Source organism: Salmo salar, chromosome ssa14, assembly GCF_905237065.1.
Source record: "Salmo salar chromosome ssa14, Ssal_v3.1, whole genome shotgun sequence".
In the NCBI taxonomy this organism is placed as follows: domain Eukaryota; kingdom Metazoa; phylum Chordata; class Actinopteri; order Salmoniformes; family Salmonidae; genus Salmo; species Salmo salar.
This window is the reverse complement of record NC_059455.1, coordinates 26,083,568-26,100,747: the sequence shown is the minus strand read 5'-3', so window position 1 is coordinate 26,100,747 and position 17,180 is coordinate 26,083,568. Positions and strand designations below refer to the sequence as shown.

Below are 17,180 nucleotides of genomic sequence, written 5' to 3'. Positions count from 1 at the left end.
CCTCTCTGTACTCACTCTGTAGAGCGCTGTGTCGCTTTACCCACTAAGTTCACTCAAGGTTATCTAGAGCCAAAGCCAAACTCTGGATTTATGGCATAGAGGCATATCCTCAAATACAAGGCGCCTTTGGGATATTTTAATTTGCTGCTGAGCCACGTTACTGCTCTTCACAGTTGTGACAAAGCCGAAGTGCAAAGTGCTTTTCTGTATAAGTTACCCACTGTCACGACTTCCGCCGAAGTCGGTCCCTCTCCTAGTTCGGGCGGCGTTCGGTGGTCGACGTCGACGGCCTTCTAGCCATCGCCGATCCACCTTTAATTTTCCATTGGTTTTGTCTTATCTTCCCTCACACCTGGGTTTAATTCCATCAATTCCATGTTGTGTATTTAACCCTCTGTTCCCCCCATGTCCTTGTCCGGAATTGTTTCTTGTAGTGCTTGTGCACGTTATGCTGGTGGATACCGGGTTTTGTTTGACCCATTCATTGATTGTTCTGTTTACGGTGTTTTTTATGTTTATTAAACAACACAGTTGAAAATCAGTTTTCGCTCTCCTGCGCCTGACTTCTCTGCCGCCAGTACGCACCCCGTTACACCCACTGTCAACTGAAGACCTGTAAGTAAGCAGTTCGATTAGCCAACATACTCACTCAAGGACATTGACTGTCTATCAGTAACAATCAAGTACTTGGAAGACACCCTCAACATCAGGTTTAGTCTAATGCTACACTCAATCTGCACTCTGTGCTTTACACAAAATAGGAGGGTCACCACCCAGGCTTAGGTGATGAAGAGTATTTTGGAAATACAGTTTTGTATCTCAACCTCATAGGTTGAGGTCTCACAAGGGTCAGATATTGCTGTGCCTTAATAATCCTTTGTTGGCTTTTTGGCTTTTCATTCTTTTTCTGAGGACATTCTAGAACAGGCATTCTTATTGTGAGGTCAGCTTTCTGGCCACCCCCAGGTTAGGTAACAACACACCCACTCATAGGCTCTATCTTCTCTCTGTTTTGGGCCTTTTCCCACCATTCTTAGTCTGTCTCCTGGGACCCATCCTCTCTTCCCAGCCCAGGTTAACTGTGATTGATCCCTGAGTGACAATAGAGGAGCTCCCTAGTTCTAAAATAATTGATTGATGAAAATGCATTCACTCTCCCCCCCTTTTCACCTGCAGGTGGTCACTGTGTCTTTAGCTGGGTGTTGGGGAGACAGGAGGTGTCTTCAGCTCTAGCATTCTTTACATTCTCTGGATTTCACCTTCCCCGAGGGAGGCAGTCTGCATCACAATAAGGATGGGCAGGACTGGCCTTAGCCCTACCTAATCACAAACAAAGCCTATGTCAAAACCCCTTAGGGCGGATTTACACACATGGGGTGGCAGGTAATGCTTAAGAGCGTTGGGCCAGTAACTGAAAGGTCGCTGGTTTGAATCCCTGAGCCGACTGGGAAAGATCTGTTGATGTACCCTTGAGCAAGGCAGTTAACCATGTAAATTGCTCTAATTCCACTTTTAATCCAACCCCACATACATAGGTTTTGGCGAGGTGAACTGCCACACTGGGAGCTGTTGTTGGGGTTAAGCGCCTTGCTCAAGGGCAGGACTTTGGCATCTAGGATTTGGGGATTTTTTCCTATTGCTGTTTTCCTAGTAATAGGAGAACAGGCCTGCAATCGAGGCTGCATTGAGTTGGATCGCTAGGAGGGAGAGTGAACTTATGTATCTATGTGTGGAGGGAGAGTTTAAAAGTGAAATGTTCTATTATTACCTGTCCCAGAGTGGAGAACAGTCACAAACTGTCTACCTCTCCACTGGTCTCTACCCCTAGCTCTTATATCTAGACAGGGATTGGGATTTTATGTTCCTCTGACACAATAAATACATTGGCTACCGTATGGACATCCTACATACTCTGTCCTCAAAGTGGATTGGTCTAACTGTAAATTCAAAGGGATGTTTTATGCTTTTTATGTCAAGTTGGCATTTTGTCCATAGTAACACCCTTTTATTTGAATGTCATGTGGCAGTTTTATGCCGTTGAGATTTTATGTCGTTTTATTAAAGACATTGGCCAGCCCTCAGATAAAATTTAGGCTGAACTGAATGTATACAGCGCATTCGGAAAGTATTCAGACCCCTTGACTTTTTCTACATTTTGTTACTTTATTCAGCTGTGCTTCCCTTTGTAGTCTGTAATAGTTTGCAAACCCTGCCACATCCGACGAGCGACAGAGTTGGTGTAGTACGATTCAATCTTGTCCCGAAGCCACTCCTGCGTTGTCTTGGCTGTGTGCTTAGGGTTGTTGTCCTGATGGAAGGTGAACCTTTGCCCCAGTCTGAGGTCCTGAGCGCTCTGGAGCAGGTTTTCATCAAGGATATCTCTGTACTTTCATCTTTCCCTCAATCTTGACTAGTCTCCCAGTTCCTGCCGCTGGAAAACATTCCCAACAGCATGATGCAGCCACCACCATGCTTCACTATAGGGATGGTGCCAGGTTTCCTCCGGACTTGACGCTTGGCATTCAGGCCAGAGTTCACTTTTGTTTTCATCAGACCAGATAATCTTGTTTCTCATGGTACGAGAGTCCTTTAGGTGCCTTTTGACAAACTTCAAGCGGGCTGTCGAGCCTTACTGAGGAGTGGGCTACCTTAGTATTTAAAATAATGTATTTCTGTTTTTTATTTATAATACATTCGCAAAAAATTCTAAACACCTGTTTTCACTTTCTCATTATGGGGTATTGTGTGTAGATTGATGAGGAAATGTTTTTATTAAATCCATTTTAGGATAAGGCTGTAACGTAACAAAATGTGGAAAAAGTCAAGGGGTCTGAATACTTTCCGCACTGTAAACAACTGGTGAGGATAGTTACTGGAGAAGGGATCTCCTGAATATCGTAACGTCTGGTGGCATACTAAAAATGTATTATTTAGCAAGGAAAATAATATTCAAAGAAGAATAGAAAATCAGAATGTTTGTCTTGCTACATGATGGAACAAATCTTTTTTTGAGAAAGAGTCTTAGACCAGACTGGACTAGAGGCCAGTGGGCCCACGTGTCTGACTAAATCACCCCAATAAAACCAGACTGCTTTTGATCTGCTGCCCATAATAATGATACAATATTTGAGGGGCTCTTGATGAGAGAGCTTCCCAGTGATGGTGATTTAATGTGGCGAAGCTCTGTTTTTGTTCACCCATGAAGCCTCCTGGCTCTTCTCTTTAGTGAGACCTGACCCCTACTGACATCACATTGGTCAATCTAAAGTGACAGCGACTGCTGTGATTGGCTGTGGATTGTATCTCTGTATCCCAAATTCCACCCTATTCCTTGTGTAGTGCATACTGTTGACCAGGGCTTTGGTTAAAAGTAGTGTACTATAGAGGGAATAGGGTGCCATGTTGGACGCAAGGGACGCAGACTGTGTATACAAGGCTGTTTTCATAAGGGAATTAAGTTTTGTCTGTGATTCTAGATGTGACCACATGGTGGAGCTAGAGGACCACTGTGTGTGTAGTTGTTTTAGACTTCTCAGCATAAACACTGAATTTACGACTGCTGTAAGCTATAGACATATAGTCCCAGTCGGTGTTCATGTAATATTAAGGAATTCCCCTTGACCACGCCCACAAATTGGGGAAAACGAACATTCTTTCCCATTGACCTCCACTGTAAAAGAGGAAACATCGTCGTTGAATTTTTTGTTATACAGAAATAACAAAACATGTAGAAAACACAGCTATGGTGTTGTTCAATGTACATGTAGACAGGTAAAAAATCCCGACCTACGGTTCGAAATGCTCCAACGTAGAGAAAAAGAGCCTGCAAGAAGAGCCCTGTGGCTTCAGGCTATTCGGTGTTGGAGAGGAAAAGGGGTATACGGGAAGCCCAACAATATAACTTTTCTCTAAGTAGTGAGAACGTTAGGGAGCAGGCAATGTTGAAAAGTCATCATTAGACATATTGTACTCTTCTTAAATGTAGTTTTGTAATTTACTAAAACAAGCAGACAACAGGAACGTTTTTGCTATGAGCCAATGGGGTAACCTAGGAATCCATCTAATACCGACTGGGTCTATGATGATTGCATTTACACCTGTTACAAATTACACAGTTACCAAAAATCTGAATTCTTATATTAAACACAGAGACATTTTCTGCTTCAAAGAGGTTCCATCACCATAGTGAAATTGACAGGAGTTTATTACAGATTTGAATGGGTATTCAAACCCATTTTTTATAGTTAGGCTTTATATGTGCTCAATATTTATAGCATCAGTCCATCACTTTGGGCCAAAGCTCTTCTAGACGTGTGATGAAGTTGCAGGTGTTACTATATTACTATATTACCATATTGTCAAAGGTCTTGTGTGCTGTTTCCCTTTGGAAAATTACAGTCTCATCTCTGTGTGAATAGATTCACAAAATGCTTCAGCTGATGGCTTGTGACAATAAACCAATTAATGGATGTCGTGGGGCATTGAAGTGAGACTGAGGTTAGTGGTTACCTTCCCTGGCCTCCTAGCCCCCTGCCCCCCTGGCCTCTAGTCCCCCTGGGTAAGACTGGGATTAGAGGGGTGCAACACGGATCCCCAGAACACCCTTACATAAAACACTACCACCAGGGGGCAGGCTAACCAGGGCTCATCTGGTCCATTTAGCAAACATCCAGTCCCTCATTAGGACCACTGTAGCACCAGTGTCCAGTCTCTTTAGTATGGAGTCCATCCATAGCACCACTGTGGATTGCTGTGAAATGATAATGCACTGTCAATTCCAAGTCCTGGTCGAAATATCCAAACATGCACATCACAGTAACAGTTAGTGTTCAATGGATGATTGTGTATAGGTAATCTTACTGTGCATTTTAATGGGTACTGTTACTGTTAATGATACAATATCTGAACAGTGTGTTCCTCTGTTACTTATAAATGATTGGTCCGGAGTGGGCTCATCCTCCTCTCTGTGTGTGTGTGTGTGTGCTGCTGGCAGGGCTGTCAGGACCCGTCCCTAGGCCCCATCCTCATCCCCTCAACACCAGAGCCATGAGTACTGAGTAGCGGAAGAGGCTTCTCTTTGTCACTACGCCTGCCTGTGTCTCTGCCCAGCCCCTCTGATCACTGAACTGTGCAGGCTTGGCAGAAACCCATCTCCTCTCCTCCTTTCCTCCGTGCCTTGTTTCTCCTCCCCTCTTTTGTCACAGTCCAGCTTTTCACTCTCCCATGTCAAATCAGTGTCCATGGCCCCTCAAAGTCAGACAGCCACTGATTGGCAGATTCCTGGCCCTGTACTATTTGCCCGAGTTGAGCATTTATGTCAATAATTTTAAAAACTGTGGAGATGTACCTTTACACCTGTACTTCTATTGAGTTTATTAATGGACATGAATGCAACTGACTGAGGATAGGTAATATGTTAAATGCCAAATGTTGTAGAAACCGTTAATGTTACATTTAATTATTTGTTCGTTTGTGGTGCCTTTTTTACAGAATTCTTTTGAGATCTTGTAGTCCTGATTTCTGTCCCTGGGGGATTGAAAAATGTGTGCAGTGCTCACCATGTCCTTATAAGCAGGAAATATCTCATCCAGGAGCCTAGCCAATGTCGCAGTGCCCATTATTGAACATTCTTCCAACTGACCACCATTTGTTTTGTAAGCAAAGACCAGTGATAGACAGTTCCTTCGTGTTCAGTAAGCTGTAGTAGAGTTGGTGATGGTGGTATACGGAGGGGGATAGCATTACTCAAGAGGGCTGTGGCTTACATGCTCTTAACACACCCACTGTGATGTGAGCCGGACATAGTGTAGAGCTGCTGCTGTGCCGCCTGTGAAATACCTAAGTCTGCATGGTGTTGAGGGGGTCTGGAGCAGGGGTCACTGCTAGACACTGAGCAGAGCAGAGGAGGACCAGGAAGGGAGAGAGAGAGGAGAGAGATAGGAGAGCGAGCGAGAGGAGAGAGTGGCTCACAAACATACACACACAAAGAGAAAGAGAGAGAAATAGAGAGAGAGAGCATAAAGTGAGAGAGTTAACATAGACAGAAGCAGGGAAGAGAGGGGAGGCTGAGAGCTGAACTGTTCTGCTGAGAACATACATCTTGTTGAAGTTTTGAGTCAGTACTTGGAGCATCAGGACAGGATGGCTCTCCTGCGTCTTTATAGTCTGCTGCTGCTCATGGCTCCTGTTCATGGCCAGTGGTGGAGTGCTTTCTTGGGGAAAGCACAGGAGATGACCACACAGCCCCCCACCACCGTCCCCACAACCACCCAGGTATTGTGGACCACAGAAGGGACAGAGGTGGGCCAGGTGGGGACTCAGATGGAGGTCTTCACCACTGCACCTGTTCAGAGTACCCTGCTACAGCGCATCCAGGAGCCTGCTGGTGCTGGAACCACAGAGATCAAGCCCAAGGCTAAGAAAATATATCTGAAAATGTGGAAGAGTCGTGGTGAGTTAGTCTGGAGTGTGCTAGGTGATGTAGTTGTTTCAGTTTTATTTCCGTGGGGGGATTCTGTCCAAAAAGTTCTGTTACTGGTTCTGCACATTAGTTGTTTGCACTTTCAATGAAAGAGGACCAGTGCAGTAACGATTTAGCATAATGCTCTGAAAACTCTTTCCTGAAGGAATCTGAAGACACTGACATGTGGCAGCTGTGGAGCTGTGGAGCTCACGGTGGTTCATTATTTTTGTTAAAGTAGTCTCAAGCTGATACTTGTAGTGGGATCATAACAGGGATTAGTTAGTGTGTTCCCCCACAGCTTGAGTGCGGCTATGCTTTTTTAACTTGTCTAATTGAGGCTGTGCGTTGTCGAGGGGAGTAGGCTTGTGGTTTCCTGCTAGCCCCTTGGTTTCCAATGTTAATCCCTATCACATGATATTATAATAATAGGATTAGGGCCAGGAGACTTCCTGGAACCTGGAGAAATTGGGGTCTGAGCATGAGCATTGTTTCAGAGCCTCCCGCTGGGCTGGGTTGTGGGGTGAGAGAAAGGGGGGGGGACAGACGGGTGAGGGATGGGAGGGCTGGGATACGGGGTCCGGAGTTATTATGTGTACCACAGGATGATGGTCCCGCTGGGTTGTGGGGTGAGAGAGAGAGGGGGAATCAGGGACAAATGGGTGAGGGATGGGAGGGAGGACTGAGATCAAGAGGCTGGGGATGAGAGGAGAGGAGAGATACAACATGTTTATCATTGAGATGGATGATGCACCAGTTATAGGGAAATCAGTTACCAGCATACCAAACTCAGCAAAAAAAGAAACGTCCTCTCATAATAAACTGCTTTTATTTTCAGCAAACTTAACATGTGTAAATATTTATATGAACATAACAAGTTTCAACAACTGAGACATAAACTGAACAAGTTCCACAGACATGTGACTAACAGAAATGGAATAATGTGTCCCTGAAAAAAAACATGAGCTTCATGATGAAGGCTCTCCTGTCTATTCCTCTGTCTGAGCTGTACTGTAGGTGTGATGCCCTGACAGCTTTTCTCCACCATGGTAATGTACAACAGCTGTCTGTCGCTCCAGCCTCCATAAACAGTAGCTCTGCTCCCAGATGTCCGCTCACTCAGTATGACAAGCTACTTAAAGAACTTTACACAGGTTCACACCTTTCACCTGTATGTTATTAGCATTACTGTGTTGATATACTAAGGCAGTGTCTTCTTTGAGGACATTGGATGTGCATGTTTCAATATATTTCCACCAAACTGTTATATATGAAATTCTAATGGATCTCTCTCTCTCTCGCTCTGATCCCACTTATAGATGGGCTTGTCTGTGACAGTCTGGGTTGTGTGACTCAGTCAGTGTTTGTGTGAGGCTGCATGTTGTGGGAGGCATTCGTTCCGAGTGGAGGATGTTCAAACACTACCACCCTTCTCCCTAATTGTCATGTCTTTTTCCACTTCGCTAATTTGATGAATTACAGACCCAATCAGACCCTGTATAGCCTAGTGGCAGAGATCAGAGGCCCACTGATGTGTAGAGGAGGTTTAATACTTGACAAGACTGAGGTGAAACTAACGGCCAAGAGGTTACCTCAGTGGAATGTTGGGGTGAGAGTGGTCGTCACGGGAGATGAGCTCCATGTGGGAGAGAATGGAGAGAATGTGATCGATCTTTCTCCACTAAGCACTCTCCCTAGTTATTTGGGGGGAATTAGGGTCTGAAAAGGGGAAGAAGAGGGAGAGCAATGATCCATAGGTGAACGTCTAACTCATTAGGGGTTTGTTACTGTCAGTGATGAGGATAGATGAATTTGTGAAAGAATTATAGACCATGGACACATCAGTTACCGCAAGATGAGATATTATCTACATCTGTGCTTATGCTTTGTGTGTTCTCATGCAAACAATGATGTTAATAGTGATTGTGATGATAGTCAGGTGATAGCACAGAAGTATATCTGCTAATTGATTAGTTACATTGGAGGAGATCCATAAATGTTCAGTGGTGAAATGGCATATCTTCATGACGTATGGTGACATATCATGACGAGAGCATTGGATGTTATCGTTGTACAGTTATGCAATGCTGAAATTAGAAATGTTGCTGATGTCTATAGTAGTACCGTACCCTTTATATCCTTACATATATATCCAAGATGGCGTAGCAGTCAGACGTCTTTGTCTCGTCCCATGTATATATCTTTTTCTTCGCATTCTTTAAAATCTTTTTTCCTAAACCTCAACTTCAAAATACTCTCCTGCAACCTGCCTCACCCAATGTGGTGTGGATCTGTTTTTTTTCTAAAGTATTTCTATTTACCTCAACTGTAGCTAGCTAACTAGCTACCAGCTATCAGTCAGCTAACCTTTAGCTCGGAAAGCTCTCGCCAGTTCGTACAACGCATTTCAAACCAGAGCATACCGGACCTATTTTTCTCTCCATATCCCCGGATTCCTACCTGCAAACTCTGAACCCTTTCATCTGGATCATGGCAGCTAGCTAACCGCAACCCGGGTTGACTACTCCTGGCTAACGTTTCCGTGCCGGAGCAAGCACCAACTAGCCTGGGGCTAGCCCATGCTAGACCCATCTCCCAGCTAGGGCTCCTGGGCTACTCTTGAAGCCCACTCCTCGACTACAATATCCAGACCCCTTCTACTGCCGGTACGGGGCACGGAACCCCGCCGATCCTTCACGACTGGAATACCGACATAATCTGCCCAAGGATCCCAACAGGCCCCTCAGGCGTGACGTCCCCTGAAGGCCCATTCTGCTAACCGCGGCCTGCTAGCTATCTATAGCATATTGGACTGTTAGCTGATCCACCGGCCAGTTTCTTGGACCACTATACCCATTTTGCCAATTGGACTTGGACCCCTCTGCTACTTGGAACCCTACTAATTCCACGACTGGTCTATCGACGTCACCACACGAGGAGGCAAAACAGACTTTTCCCCCATCGCGATGTCCCTCTAAGGCCCTTATGCTAGCTTGCTAGTCCCGGCCTGCTAACTGCTAGCTTGCTAGCCCTGGCCTGCTAACTGCTAGCTTGCTAGCCCCGGCCTGCTAACTGTCTGAATCGCAGTGTCCCCAGCCAGCCCAACCACTCACTGGACCCATACGATCACTTGGCTATGCATGCCTCTCCCTAATATCAATATGCCTTGTCCATTACTGTCCTGGTTAGTGATTACTGTCTTATTTCACTGTAGAGCCTCTAGCCCTGCTCAATGTGCCTTAACCAACCATGTTGTTCCACCTCCCACATATGCGATGACATCACCTGGCTTAACCTCTTACATCAAGACGTTCCGCTAGCGGAACACCTGCTCCAATATCCAATGATAGGCGTGGCGCGAATTACAAATTCCTCAAAAATACAAAAACTTCAATTTTTCAAACATATGACTATTTCACAGCATTTTAAAGACAAGACTCTCCTTTATCTAACCACACTGTCCGATTTCAAAAAGGCTTTACAGCGAAAGCAAAACATTAGATTATGTCAGCAGAGTACCCAGCCAGAAATAATCAGACACCCATTTTTCAAGCTAGCATCTAATGTCACAAATAACAAAACCACAGCTAAATGCAGCACTAACCTTTGATGATCTTCATCAGATGACACACCTAGGACATTATGTTATACAATACATGCATGTTTTGTTCAATCAAGTTCATATTTATATCAAAAACCAGCTTTTTACATTAGCATGTGACGTTCAGAACTAGCAAACCTCCGGTGAATTTACTAAATTACTCACGATAAACGTTCACAAAAAGCATTAACAATTATTTTAAGAATTATAGATACAGAACTCCTTTGTGCAATCGAGGTGTCCGATTTTAAAATAGCTTTTCGGTGAAAGCACATTTTGCAATATTCTGAGTAGATAGCCCAGCCATCACGGCTAGCTATTTAGACACCCACCAAGTTTAGCCCTGACCAAACTCCGATTTACTATTACAAAAGTTTGATTACCTTTGGTGTTCTTCGTCAGAATGCACTCCCAGGACTGCTACTTCAATAACAAATGTTGGTTTGGTTCAAAATAATCCATAGTTATATCCAAATAGCGGTGTTTTGTTCGTGCGTTCAAGAAACTATCCGAAGTGTAAATAAGGGTCACGAGCATGGCGCATTTCGTGACAAAAGATTTCTAAATATTCCATTACCGTACTTCGAAGCATGTCAAACGCTGTTTAAAATCAATTTTTATGCCATTTTTCTCGTAAAAAAGCGATAATATTCCAACCGGGAATCTGCGTTTAGGTAAACAGACGAAAAAAAATAAAGCATGGGGTCGACTTGGGCACGAGCCTGAGTCTCACAGTACTGTAACCAGCCACTATCCAAACGCACTACTTTTTTTCAGCGAGAGCCTGCAAAGCCACGATTCAGCTTTTTGTCGCCTTCTGAGAGCCCATGGGAGCCGTAGGAAGTGTCACGTAACAGCAGATGGATAGAGATAATCAAGAAGGGCAAGAAATTGTCAGACAGGGCACGTCCTGCATGGAATCTTCTCAGGTTTTGGCCTGCCAAATGAGTTCTGTTATACTCACAGACACCATTCAAACAGTTTTAGAAACTTTGGAGTGTTTTCTACCCAAAGCTAATAATTATATGCATATTCTAGTTTCTGAGCAGGAGTAATAATCAGATTAAATCGGGTACGTTTTTTATCCAGCCGTGTCAATACTGCCCCCTAGCCCTAACAGGTTAAAATCAATTTTTATGCCATTTTTCTCGTAAAAAAGCGATAATATTCTGACCGGGAAATCGTTTTTTATTACAAAGAGAGTGAAAGTAAAAGCATGCTATCCCCTCATGCACGAGCCTCAGTCTAATGGCCCTTTGATAGAGCACTTGCCAAACGCGCTAATGTGTTTCAGCCTGGGGATGGAATTACATCGTTCAGCTTTTTCCTGCCTTCTGAGAGCCCATGGGAGCCGTAGGAAGTGTCACGTCATGCCAGAGATCCCCTGTATTTGTTAGAGATCATCAAGGAGGGCAAGAAATGGTCAGACAGGCCACTTCCTGTAAGGAATCTTCTCAGGTTTTGGCCTGCCAAATGAGTTCTGTTATACTCACAGACACCATTCAAACAGTTTTAGAAACTTTAGGGTGTTTTCTATCCAAAGCCAATAATTATATGCATATTCTAGGTACTGGGCAGGAGTAGTAACCAGATTAAATTGGGTACATTTTTTATCCGGCCGTGCAAATACTGCCCCCTAGCCCCAACAGGTTAGCAAACAGATTACCGACCAATTCGAATCTCACCGTACCTTCTCCGCTATGCAATCTGGTTTCAGAGCTGGTCATGGGTGCAACTCAGCCACGCCCAAGGTCCTAAACAATATCATAACCGCCATCGATAAGAGACATTACTGTGCAGCTGTATTCATCGACCTAACTAAGGCTTTCGACTCTGTCAATCACAACATTCTTATTGGCAGACTCAGCAGCCTTGGTTTCTCAAATGATTGCCTCGCTTGGTTCACCAACTACTTCTCCGATAGAGTTCAGTGTGTTAAATTGGATGGCCTGTTGTCCGGACCTCTGGCAGTCTCTATTGGGGTGCAACAGGATTCAATTCTCGGACCGACTCTCTTCTCTGTATACATCAATGATGTCGCTCTCGTTGCTGGTGATTCTTTGATCCACCTCTACGCTGACGACACCATTCTGTATACCGCTGGCCCTTCGTTGGACACCATGTTAACTAACCTCCAGATGAGCGTCAATACCATACAACTCTCCTTCCGTGGCCTCCAACTGCTCTTCAATGCAAGTAAAACTAAATGCATGCTCTTCAACCGATCACTGCCCGCACCTGCCCTACCCGTCCAGCATCACTACTCTGGACGGTTCTGACTTAGAATATGTGGACAACTACAAATACCTAGGTGTCTGGTTAGACTGTAAACTCTCCTTCCAGACTCACATTAAGCATCTCCAATCCAAAATTAAATCTAGAATCGGCTTCCTATTTTGCAACAAAGCATCCTTCACTCATGCTGCCATACATACCCTCGTAAAACTGACCATTCTACCGATCCTTGACTTCGGCGATGTCATTTATAAAATAGCCTCCAACACTCTACTCAACAAATTGGATGCAGTCTATCACAGTGTCATCTGTTTTGTCACCAAAGCCCCATATACTACCCACCACTGCGACCTGTTTGATATCGTTGACTGGCCCTCACGTCATACTTGTCGCCAAACCCACTGGCTCCAGGTCATCTACAAGTCTCTGCTAGGTAAAGCCCCGCCTTATCTCAGCTCACTGGTCACCATAGCAGCACCCACCCGTAGCACACGCACCAGCAGGTATGTCTCACTGGTCACCCCCAAAGCCAATTCTTCCTTTGGCCGCCTCTCTGTCCAGTTCTCTGCTGCCAATGACTGGAACGAACTACAAAAATCTCTGAAGCTGGAGACTCTTACCTCCCTCACTAACTTTAAGCACCAGCTGTCAGAGCAGCTCACAGATCACTGCACCTGTACATACCTCATCTGTAAATAGCCCATCCAATCTACCTGATCACCATACTGTATTTATTTATCTTGCTCCTTTGCACCCCAGTATCTCAACTTGCACATTCATCTTCTGCACGTCCTACCATTCCAGTGTTTAATTGCTATATTGTAATTACTTTGCCACAATGGTCTATTTATTGCCTTACCTCTCTTATCCTACCTCATTTGCACATGCGGTATATAGATTTTTCTACTGTATTATTGATTGTATGTTTGTTTATTCCATGTGTAACTCTGTGTTGTTGTGTGTATCGAACTGCTTTGCTTTATCTTGGCCAGGTCGCAGTTGCAAATGAGAACTTGTTCTCAACTAGCCTACCTGGTTTAATAATGTTGAAATAAAATAAAAAAATAACAAAAAATATCCAGCGTTTTCTATACAGCTTTAGGCTCATACATGTGATTCTGTTCATTTTGTTTAGATCTCATGAATCTGTTTCCTCCTCCTTACAGAGCGTGGCTCTACAGGACACCTAGACCTGACCGAGTTGATCGGAGTTCCACTCCCTCCCTCTGTCTCCTTCATCACCGGCTATGAGGGCTTCCCGGCCTACGGCTTCGGGCCTGACGCCAACATTGGACGTCTCACCAAGACCTTCATGCCCGATCCTTTCTTCAGGGACTTTGCCATCATCGTCACCATCAAGCCCAGCAGCAAACAGGGAGGGGTGCTGTTCGCCATCACTGATGCCCAGCAGAAGGTGGTGCAGCTGGGGTTGGCACTGACGCCCGTGGAGGACGAGACCCAGAGGATTCAGCTGTACTACACCGAGGGGGGCGAGGAGTCCTCACGCAGCCAACAGGTGGCGTCCTTTAAGTTGCCTGATATGAGGAATAAGTGGACGCGCTTCACTCTGTCGGTGCAGGACCAGGAGGTACGCCTCTATATGGACTGTGATGACTTCCAAGCAGAGACCTTCCACAGGAGCAGCCGCCAGCTCACCTTTGAACCCAGCTCGGGCATCTTCGTGGGCAATGCTGGAGGAACTGGCCTGGAGAAGTTTGTGGTAAGTAATGTCTACCACTTATTGGTCTTCTGTTTCATTTGACCGTGTGTGTGTGTGTGATCACATTCTCTGCGCTATGTAGTGTGAGTCCTACTGTTTGCCCAGTCTTTGTTAGCATGAACATTACTCCAATAACATGATAAAAGACTCAAAGATCATCTGTGTAGAATTATTCTTAACAACTGTACTAAAACCTCCACAGCTGGGACTTCTTCCAGCTGGCTGTGCACCACTTGTCTAGCATACAATATCCTATTCTAAGAAGAATGTTTAGCTATATCATGTATAGTGATTACTGTATGAATGTGCTCAGTCATGGATTTTTGTCAGTTGATCAGTTTTTCAGAATCAGCTCATATAAGGTTGTATAACTCAGCTCCAAACATTCTGGTATTTGACAGCCATCGATAGGACACAGACCTGATTCAAGGCTAACGGGCGGTCTTGGCGGTCTCTCAGAGAGGAAGGGAGAGATATCAGTAAGCCTTGTTTAATAAACAGAACCACCTCTGCATGGTCAACTCAGCTCAGCTCAAGGCTTCGCGTTTATGTATCTTGTGATCTCTGTTCCAGTCTTCTCTGAGAGGAGAGACACTGAGGTTCACTCAAATCAAATGTTATTGGTCACATACACATGCTTAGCAGGTGTTATTGCGAGTGTAGGGAAATGCTTGTGCTTGTAGTTCCGACAGTGCAGCAATATCTAACAGAAATCTAACAATTCCACAACAACTCCCTAATACACGCAAATATAAGTAAAGGGATGGAATAAGAATATATACATATAAATATATGGATGAACGATGGCAGAGCAGCATAGGCAAGATGCATTAGATGGTTTAAAATCTAGTATATACATATGAGATGAGTAATGCAGGATATGTAAACATTATTAAAGTGACTAGTGATCCATTTATTAAACGGTGTCTTCCCCTTCTACCCCCCTTCTACCCCACATTGACTGTCTTCCAGTGACGTTACAGAGTGAGACCATTGAGATATTTCATATAGATTATCTATGGAGACAACTGTACAGCCCAATAAGAGCAAAACTTCCCTTAATGCCTGGCCACTTCAATATGGTCCAACAAACGCTGATGATGATGGAGTGAATGTGAATGGGACTTCCAAATGAACCGTCCTGCAATGTTCTTTATTAGCATGCTGCTGTGCTTTAAGAGTGGTGCTGACGGTGGTGGTAGCGGTGTGTGTTTGGGAAAGTGGTTTCCATGGCGATGGCAGCAAAGTGGGCAGCTTTTCCTTTTGTTGTTGTGAGGCACTTTGGTGCCGGCCAGGGGCCTGAGAGGGCCAAGAGGGGTAAAGACAGTGTCAGTCAGTCAGAGCAGAGGGGCCAGAGAGGGAGGGAGGAGAGGGGGAAATAAGGGGGAGAGAGAGGGAAGAGGAGAGGAGTGGAAGCAGAGAGGGAGGGAGGGAAGAGGGGTGAGAGGAGGTAGGAGAAGGGGAAGGGAGGGAGGTGGAAGAGGAGAGAGGCAGGGAGGTGGAGAGAGGAGAAGGGAGATGGGTAGAGGGGTGAGTGAAAGGGGGAGAATAAGGGGGGAAGAGATCCCACAGCCAACAGAACACAGTGGACTGTCATGCTGGGGGATACAATACTGCTGGGCCAAATGCCGTGCCAAGAGATGGCTCTCACCCTTCAAAACCAGCCTGGACAAAGCTCTGGGTTTTGTTTTGATGCAGCCTTCATTAGTTTCACTCGCTTCCTCTGTCTGTCTTTGTATCTTTGGACTTGTGTTCGTTCTGCCTCTGTTTCTCTCTATCTCCTATAATATGATTTTATGATTTCACAGTAAATGTGTTTCAGTCAGTAATTTGCTGTGTTCTGTACTCTGTATTTTACTGATCATAATCTGCTACTAAATCTGCTACTGTACGTGATGTTAATCTACTCATCCTGTTGGCTTCTAGTCCAGGGGCCTTAGCCAATGTTTTTGTTGCCACACTCTTTCATGATCAGTGGCATTCTCTATAATTTCCTCCAATGACGTCATCGTGTTGCACATTACACGCTTTAGGTTAATAACGTGGAAGGTGGAAGGAATGCTTGTGACAATGACAGTTAATGAGTGTGTGCCAGGCCCGTCCCTATCAAATACTGCTCACAGATTAAAATGTGTGTAACCATGTGTTGCCTGTAGAAAGGGCCTCTTTCCTCTAAAAGTCAGCATTTTCTACCTGTATAGGAAAGCCTTCAGAATAAACGTTCCTGCTGTGTGACTCTTTTTGCCTCTCTCTCTCTCTGTCTCTGTCTCTCTCTCTGTCTCTCTCTCTCTGTCTCTGTCTCTCTCTCTGTCTCTCTCTCTCTCTCTCTGTCTCTGTCTCTCTCTCTGTCTCTCTCTCTCTGTCTCTGTCTCGTCTCTCTCTCTCGCTCTCGTCTCTCTCTCAATTTAGCCAATTCAATTAGCTATATCAGCACAATAACTCCCTATTATACATCAGCATTATCACATATCTCTCTTTCTCTCCCTCTGTACAGGGCTCTATCCAGCAGCTGGTGATCAAGCCGGACCCCAGGGCAGCAGAGGAGCAGTGTGAAGAGGATGATCCCTATGTGAGTGTCTACACCACTGCCTGTTCCATAGATATGTATTCATCCATAGCCTTGAGCTCCTGATATTCTAAAGGCCTTGCCAGCACAGATTCTTTAATATGTGTTAAGTGTCTGGCTCTCAAGACTCATTTATACATGACTTGACTCTGCATAGAGCATACTGGTGGCTCCCTCTTGTGTTTAAAATGTAAAATACTGTTTACTGGTTGATTGCTTCACTGGCTCTCACTCATATCACTCACTATGTACCAACATTTGAATGTACAAAGCTGCCACTACTCTGGCCTTCTGTGCCTAAATTATGGAATGAAGAGTTAGTCCCCTCTAGTGGTTAGTGAGAGAAATGCTACTTCTAGGTCACTGGTGTCAATCTCTTCTTTTTTATTAAATTTTTATTTCACCTTTATTTAACCAGGTAGGCTAGTTGAGAACAAGTTCTCATTTACAACTGCGACCTGGCCAAGATAAAGCACAGCAGTTCGACACATACAAAAACACAGAGTTACACATGGAATAAACAAACATACAGTCAATAATACTGTAGGAAAAAAAAAATCTATATACACTGAGTGCAAATGAGGTAAGATAATTGAGG

General features: G+C 44.7%; 1 protein-coding gene across 6 annotated transcripts in view; it reads left to right on the top strand.

Moving 5' to 3' along the window:
- The window catches only part of LOC106569208 (collagen alpha-1(XVIII) chain), a 47,670-nt gene that overhangs the window by 13,926 nt on the left and 16,564 nt on the right, over positions 1-17,180 (top strand). For 4 of the 6 annotated variants that reach the window (XM_045694136.1, XM_045694137.1, XM_045694134.1 and 1 more), the window contains exons 1-3: positions 5,767-6,451; positions 13,463-14,016; positions 16,511-16,585. In XM_045694136.1, coding sequence (XP_045550092.1) covers positions 6,142-6,451; positions 13,463-14,016; positions 16,511-16,585 — 939 coding nt within the window. In that variant the 5' untranslated portion in view covers positions 5,767-6,141. Of the gene's footprint in view, positions 1-5,766; positions 6,452-13,462; positions 14,017-16,510; positions 16,586-17,180 lie in introns of those variants that run through there. The other 2 variants (XM_045694138.1, XM_045694135.1) reach the window with 2 other exon arrangements.